Source organism: Manis pentadactyla, chromosome 4 (genome assembly GCF_030020395.1).
Source record: "Manis pentadactyla isolate mManPen7 chromosome 4, mManPen7.hap1, whole genome shotgun sequence".
NCBI classification, from domain to species: domain Eukaryota; kingdom Metazoa; phylum Chordata; class Mammalia; order Pholidota; family Manidae; genus Manis; species Manis pentadactyla.
In genome coordinates this window covers 30,769,000-30,776,775 of record NC_080022.1, presented here as the reverse complement: position 1 = coordinate 30,776,775, position 7,776 = coordinate 30,769,000, and the positions used below count along the sequence as shown (strand labels likewise).

Below are 7,776 nucleotides of genomic sequence, written 5' to 3'. Positions count from 1 at the left end.
AGCTTTGTAGGATAGAGGTGGCCCTGCTGACACTGGCTGTGTCGGAACAGGAAGAGGAAACCTACCCCTCCTCTACCTGTCCTATAGGACACCTCCTCACCTATCTTCTCCTGGAGGTTTGCATTATTTGCAAAACTGCCTCTCTTGCAATGCAGTTAGGACTTCTATTTGCAAAGTAGAATAGTCTTATTTCTTTGATCCTTGGCCTTCCAAACTGTGTTCTCTCAGGCCTGCTGGGGATAAGGAGCAGGCCAATTGGAAAGCCAGGTGCCTTTTAATGGCTCCCTCTCCTGCACTGTCACAAAGGCCCTGCCACAGCTTTGAAACTAAGCCCTTAGGCTCCTCCAGCAGTGTGCTCCTGGCATAAAAAGATGGCTGGTGAAAGGAGGAAGAGGACAGAGAGTGTGGTTTTCTTTTTCTAGTTACAATTGTTTGCACTTTCTGATTTTTCTGAAATGAATACACAGAGGCTCAGGGAGGTTATATAACTTGCCGAAAGTCACACAGCTACTAAGTGGTGAACTGGAGGTAGATCCCATCCCAGGACTCCAGGTGGGCTATAGGGCTCTTTCCACTATAGCTGAACCCTGGGAGTTTGAGGCTTGCTGCCAGGCTTGGAATGCAAAGAGGTTTTCCCGTAAGGAAAGAGAGATATTACTACTGTCCCTCAGCTGGTGAAAATACCTTGTAGGAACTAAAAATCTCTACAGCCAAGAGAGCTAAATACTACCTCCTGTGATATCTGCCCACCTGACCCCCAAGTGGGCAACCTATATACCAAGTTTGTGCTACACAAATCTGCCCTTTGAGGCCAGTTGACTGGACCAGCAATGGCTTCCTAATCTTAGCTGGGCAAATAGAAATCTGTAATTAGAATCAGGAGTATCTGATTCAATCTGGGAAGGTCACTTGACCAGAGAAGTAAGCGTGAGAGCTGTGGATCAGCCATCTTCTACCTGCCATGTACAACAGAAAGCTGAGCAATGGTGTGCAGAGAGAAAAATGACATGTGAGTGGAAGATTGAGAAAGAGGTTCCTGATGTCTTTGGTTTCTGGGTCCAGTGAATTCCTACTTTGGGGAGCCCAAAACAACTTGGGACAGACGGCTTTATATCCCAAATCAGCCGTTTCCAAGCTATAAATCAATTTCCATTTATCATACATTTTCATACAGTAAGAGGCCTAATGGCTAAAAACCCCAGCAAGGACACAGATTTCCTGGCTGACCCTTGGGCAAGGTTGCCCCAGTTGTAAGACAGGAATAATATTTTTCTCATATGATTTTTGTGATGTTTCAAGGAGTAGATATATGAAAAATCCACAGAAGAATGGGACATAGTAAGCAGTATGTAAATGTTTGTTATTATTCAGATTTGTTTCCTCCTCCTTTCTCCTATTTTATACTCAGGGAAATTAAAACCCAAGAAGTCAAGTGTTGTGCCCAAGGCTACGCAGCAGTTGCAAAAGAAGACAGGGCCTAGAACTAAAGGCTTCCAATCCTGAGTCCAGTGTTTGTCCATCACTTTTAATTCCACCACCTGTTGCTGAGTTTCCTTGGGGAGAATGCTAGAACCCAAGCACTTAGGGTGTCACGAAAGCTGATAAGAAAGCTGCTCCTTGCCTCTGCTGCGGGCTGGTGAGGCAGGCCATCCAGCTTGGCCTGCCTGGCTAGGCTTCCATGCCTGTACAATTGAGGAAGAGGAAGAGGGCTTAGTTATGATAATGTAAGATTCTGAGAAGTATTTTGCAAAGAATTCTGCTGCCCCAAATATGCTGCTACTGCTTAGGAAATCAGGAAGGGCCAAAATCACAAGGAGCCGACACCAATGATTTCAGCTGCCAGAGACGCTCAGTGAGTGATTCCCAGGAGGATGCCTGAAGCTGCACCCCAAGCCTCTACCCACTGTCTACCAAAACCTTAAGCCTGTGTGCCCCAGAAGGAGTAATAATGGCTTCTCTTTTCCTTCTGCCTTCCAAATCTCACACGAGCACCTCTCATTTGAAGAATACAGCCTAGAATCCTTGCTGTCCAGAGAATCTGGTAGATGTAGTTTTGAGGCTTCCAGCCCCCAAAATTTATGGAAAATCATAGAAGGAAGTGAGAATGGTACTAAGAAGCCAACAATCTGGTATGGTCTACCCCTTCGGCTCATCGGTGAAATATACATTCTTCTATCTACATTTAACTGTCAAACCCCATTAATGTTCCCTGTAACATGACGCAACAATCCCTAATATAAAGTGTTTTTACAGGCTGAATTTGGTTCCCCCAAAATTCGTATGTTGAAGTTCAACTCCCAGGACCTCAGAACGTGACTGCCTTTGGAGACAGAGCCTTTAAAGAGATGATTAAGTTAAAATGAGGCTGTCAGGGTGAACTCTAACCCAATCTGACTGGTATCCTTATAAGAAGAGGAAATTTGAACACACAGAGATACCAGAGGCCCCCATTTCACTTACAACCATACAGGGTTTTGAGTAGATGCGTAAGCTATCTAACCCACAATTTAAAAAATAGTCACCTAGGCTGCTATGTTGCAGATAGAAAGTAGAGACCAGGGAGGAAGCAGGAGACTGTTCTGGAAGCTGTTCTAACAGTCTAGGGAGATGATAATGGCTTGGACCAGAGTGGTGGTGATGGTGATGGTGGTGGGTTAAAAGTGATCAGACTGGAATGTATTACGAAGGTAGAGCCAACTGAATTGACTGATGGATCAGATGCAGAGCACGAGAAAAAGAGGTGTCAGCTATGATTCTAACATTTTTGGCCTGAACAACCAGAAAAATTAAATTGCCACTTACTAAACTGAAGTAAATCTGGAAGAGGAGAAAGGTTGGGTTGGGGGGTGCCCATGTTTGGGAGTAGATTCAAGGTTTTGATTTTGACATGTAAATTCAGAGATTTCTGTTAGTGATATAAATAGAGACACCAAAGGAAATTGAATCTACAAGTGTGTATTCAGGACAGAGAATGAGACTGAATGAATCACTTGGAAGATGCCAGTGCATTAAAACCCATGGGACCAAAGGAGATCACATGGGCCAACACTTCCCACCACAATGATCCACCCACTAGAGGAAATGCTGGGAATATGCTGGAACACTTTGAGGGTGGAGGATGATGTCATGGTAATTAGGGTGGGGAGCACCACCAGGTTCAGAGGGTGGGACCAGAGCTCTCAGGCATCTTACAATGCACAGCACAATCCTGCACAACAGAAATTGTTTCACACTCCACATGATTTTAAAATATCCTATCAGACATTCATTTGGTGAAAAACGTTTATTATTTACCTCAACCTAGAGCCTAAATCTGTTCTCCTCATGAACACAGACTATTTTTTTTGTATGTATATTGAGTTTCTCAGGAATGCTGCTTCCATATAATTAAAGAAAAAGGGTGCTATGTCTTATTCAGAACATCAAGCACATGGCTGCGTTCTGTATTTGAGATGCCAGTCCAGTTGTTCAGCCTGTGTGTGCAGCTTTGGCAGGCACAGTGCTTCTATGAATGGCTGCAGGCATCTGATGATTGCCTTAGGGCTTCTGGTGAACTTGTGTATAATTTTCACATGTCCAAACATATACTATTTTCATGCACTATCTCCTGTTATTTCTCCTTATGTTACAGAGAATCAAATTCATTATTTTGAATTTATATGTGTAGATTGGTGGGAAGGGTTTCCTCCATTTGCCTCTCCAGGCTGGATCGGCTCTCTGCTCTTCTGTTCCCTGCCCAGGAGGGTGACTGTGAATGGCATCAACCAGCTCCATTGCCCAGCAGCTTCCAGCTGAGCTCGGTTAAAGGGAGACAGCGCTCCTTCATCTTGGCCCTTCAGGCCTAGGGTTGGTAGACAAATCCCTCCAGTGCTTCCTCATTCCTTGTTGGTTCTATTAACTTTACCCACATCTTTGTCAATAATCCCTTCATTAAACTGGCCTCAATTGGACTCTGCTTGAATGTGCCATCTGTTTCCTGCCAGGCCCTAACTAATACAGTAGTTACATTATTTCTGAATTTCATTTTAGGAGAGCAAAGGGCAAACTACAAAAGATTTGTTATAAAAAGGAATACATCCAACTGAAGGAACAAAACAGCAGCAGACTCACAGAACCCAAGAATGGACTAATAGTTACCAAAGGGAAAGGGACTGGGGAGGATGGGTGGGAAGGGAGGGATAAGGGGGAAAGGGGGCATTACAATTAGCACACATAATGTAGGGGGGCATGGGGAGGGCAGTACAACACAGAGAAGACAAGTAGTGATTCTATAGCATCTTACCATGCTACTGGACAGTACTGTAATGGGGGGTGTGGTGAGGACTTGATAATGGGGGGAGTCTAGTAACCACAACGTTGCTCATATAATTGTACTAATGATACCAAAATAAAAAAATAAAATAAAAAGGAATGCATCCAGAATGTGGAACATTCTACAGGACAATTCTGCTGGTTTCTGCAATAAGTCAACGGTATGAAAAATAAAGGGAGGAGGAGGGCTGCAGGAGATAAAAAAGATTGAAAGAGCACCACAGCAAAATGTACTGGGTAGGCCTTGTTTGGATTCCAATGTGAGCAAATGAGTGTAGTGACACATATCTGAGGCATTAAGGAAAGTGTGATTTCAGACTAGGTATTAAATGATACCAAGAACTACTTAAAATTTTGTTAGATATGGTCATAATATCATGACCCATGTCTTCAAGGAATACATACTTAAGTACATAGGGATGATATGACATTGGTGCCTGGGATTTGCTTTACAATACTTCTGCAAAGAAAAAGGGAAAAAGGGATAGATACAGCAAATGGAGGAAATATTGTCAAACACTGAATACAAGTAATAGGTACTGTCTTCTCCGCTTTTGTTTGTGTGTTTGAAATTCTTTATGATAAACCATTTAGAAAATGAAGTAGATTAACCTAACAGGGCACATTATGTCTGAAGGGGCATCAGCCAAGGCACAGGGTGAGGACAAGAGAAGAGATCTAAGACTGGGTCCTGGGCACTCTAGAGAAAGGGTGGGAAGATGGGAGGAAAAGCCATTAAGGGAAAAAGAAAACAAAGAAGGGTGTCCCTGAGAGGTCAGGTGTTTCAAAGAGGAAGTGATCATCTGGGCTGCAGAGGGGCAAGTAAGAGGGCAAATGAGAATTCACCATTGGATTTAGCACCATGGGGGTCATCGGTGATCTTGACAAGAGCAGTTTTGGTACAGTGGTGGGGGCAAAGCCTGACTGGATTAGAATCCAGTCATTCCCTCTCTCAAGATACTGTGCCTTTTTGGTTTTTTTTTGCTCCCTTTTACAGAACTCCCTGTGGCTAGAATAAGTGGACTGAAGTGGGTTGAAGAAAGGGAGTAGTAGAGAAAGAGGAAAGAGTCAATCATTTGAGATGTTTTGCTATAAAGTAGATTAGAGAAATGAGACGGTAGCTAGAAAAACATGTTTTCTGAGAAAGGAGAAAATTTGTTTTCTGGGGAAGGAGATGTCGTGGCACGTTTATAAGCCTCTGAGAAGGAATTGGTAGAGAAGGAAAGTGAAGATGTGTGTGAGGGAAGGAGAGAGAGGATGAGTGACAGAGAAAATCATTGTAGAAGGAAGTGTTTAAATAGGGGAGTCGTGATGGGATTCAGTGTACTGGTGGCGGGCTTGGCCTTAGAAAGGAACAAGACAGTTCACTCATTGTTAAAAGAAGGAAGCAGAGCATGAGGGCACCAGCTGCTGGTGCATATGTTGAGAAGGTAGAGGTTTTCTTCTGATTGCTTTTCTAATGAAATAAGAAGCAAGATTTTCAGTTGAGAGTGAGGACAGAGATGAGACTTTGGAGGTTTGAAGAGACAGGGCATAAAATAGTCAGCTAAGAGTGGGAGAACAAAGGGACTAGGGAAATGAGTAGCATGAACAGGCCTGTTTATAGTGAAACTAGTCAATACCGTTGTGTCTTTTTCTCAACCACATTGAGCCTGAGATTTGGATTTAAACACGAGTATATCCAAGCAAGATCTGTAAAGGGGAAAGGGAGCAAGAAAGTAATGGTGAAGAGATCATGAGCCCTAAGATGGGTAAGTAGACAAGATGAAGGGCAACAAAGAGGTGGTATGGTCAATGGGCTAGAGGTCCTAGAGGGGTTGAAAGTTATTGGATTCAGGATAGTAAAGAGAGTAAGTCAGAAAGATGAGCAGTGGAGAGCGCCGCCTGGGGCTGCAGCGGCGGGTCCCTAGCGGCGGCGCCCTCCGACACCCCAGGGGCAGCGGGGGCCGTGTAGCTCCGCTCCGAGGGCGCCGGGGGCCCAGGCGCCCTGGCGTGAGGGGCTCCGGAGCCTGGGCCCAGGCTGGGGAGGCGACTCCCGGGAGGACGAAGTGGCGGCAGGGAGAGGATCTTTCGAAGATGGTTTGGCTGCCTTGGAGATTTGGAGATCTGATGCCACGATGAGGACTCATACACGGGGGGCTCCCAGTGTGTTTTTCATATATTTGTTTTACTTTGTGTCAGCCTACATCACTGACGAGAACCCAGAAGTCATGATTCCTTTCACCAACGCCAACTATGACAGCCACCCAATGCTGTACTTCTCCCAGGCCGAGGTGGCCGAGCTGCAGCTCAGGGCCACCAGCTCACATGAGCACATTGCAGCCCACCTCACCGAGGCTGTGCACACCATGTTGTCCAGTCCCCTGGAGTACCTCCCGCCCTGGGACCCCAGGGACTACAGTGCCCCCTGGAATGAAATTTACGGCAACAACTTGGGCGCCTTGGCAATGTTCTGTGTGTTGTATCCTGAGAACATTGAAGCCCGAGACATGGCCAAGGACTACATGGAAAGGATGGCGGCTCAGCCTAGTTGGTAGATTTTTGTCTTTTACTTTTTACTGTATTGACTGTGCAATTTAAATAACTGAATTCATATTCATATGAAATTTCAGAGACTGGATTTTCACATTCTTTGTGTGTGTGTGTATGTATGAGTGAAGGGGGGGGTACTTGTAATTTGTGTTACCAGTGGCTTATGAATTGTCCATAGTTTCAAAAGACCAAGAAAATTTCATGTTTAAAGTTTTAGAAGGGAAGTGTTTAGATACAACCTAACCAAAGAAAAATAATTTGCTGGATTAAGTAAATCATATCATCTTGGTTGTTGAGAATTCTTTCCCCCTTATTTAACAAACATATATTGCCATCAACTGACCTCCCATTCTGATAGACCTCAAAGTGGTTAATACCTTTTGCCAGCAAGAGATATCAGCCAATTAATATTTATTTGCACTTTATTGACAATTAGGAGCTAAAAGTAAATGTGATAGGTTTAACTGGCAATTTATAAACAAGACCTTACCCAATAACTATCAAATTGTCCAAACCGTAGGAATACCAGTTTTGCAGTTTAATTATGTAAAGGATTCTAAGCATGTAATGATTCATTTTCAGAAGTTCAAGATTTGAGAACAAATTTTTTGTCTCTTTTTGCTTAGTTTAAATTTATTTTGTCTATAATTAATGTGTTTACCTGTTAAAAAGAGATGGGATGAATTGATAAAACTAAGGATTCTATGAATATTCTTTTTTGCTTAATTGAAGTATCACTGATATACAATCTTAATTGATTTCAAATATACAACACAGTGGTTTAACAGTTACCCATATTATTAAATCCTTGCCCCCACTAGTGCAGTTATTACCTACCAGTAGAGAAGGATGTTAGATTCTAAGGGTATTCTTACTTAAACTGGGATTTAATACACATTCATGGTTCAGTTATACTAAAAAAATTACTAAGTA

The 7,776-nt window shown here is 43.4% G+C and overlaps 1 protein-coding gene across 1 annotated transcript; it reads left to right on the top strand.

Annotated features, from left to right (window-relative positions):
• Positions 1-6,188: 6,188 nt before the first annotated feature.
• Positions 6,189-6,917, top strand: LOC118907706 (dermatan-sulfate epimerase-like). The gene has a single exon (XM_036876618.2). It carries the CDS (start codon positions 6,429-6,431, stop codon positions 6,846-6,848), a length of 420 nt encoding a protein of 139 aa, XP_036732513.2. The 5' UTR covers positions 6,189-6,428; the 3' UTR covers positions 6,849-6,917.
• Positions 6,918-7,776: the final 859 nt, after the last annotated feature.

Bases quoted from the DNA above. Each gene is read 5' to 3' on its own strand.
- LOC118907706 (XM_036876618.2), top strand. From the start codon at position 6,429: ATGAGGACTCATACACGGGGGGCTCCCAGTGTGTTTTTCATATATTTG.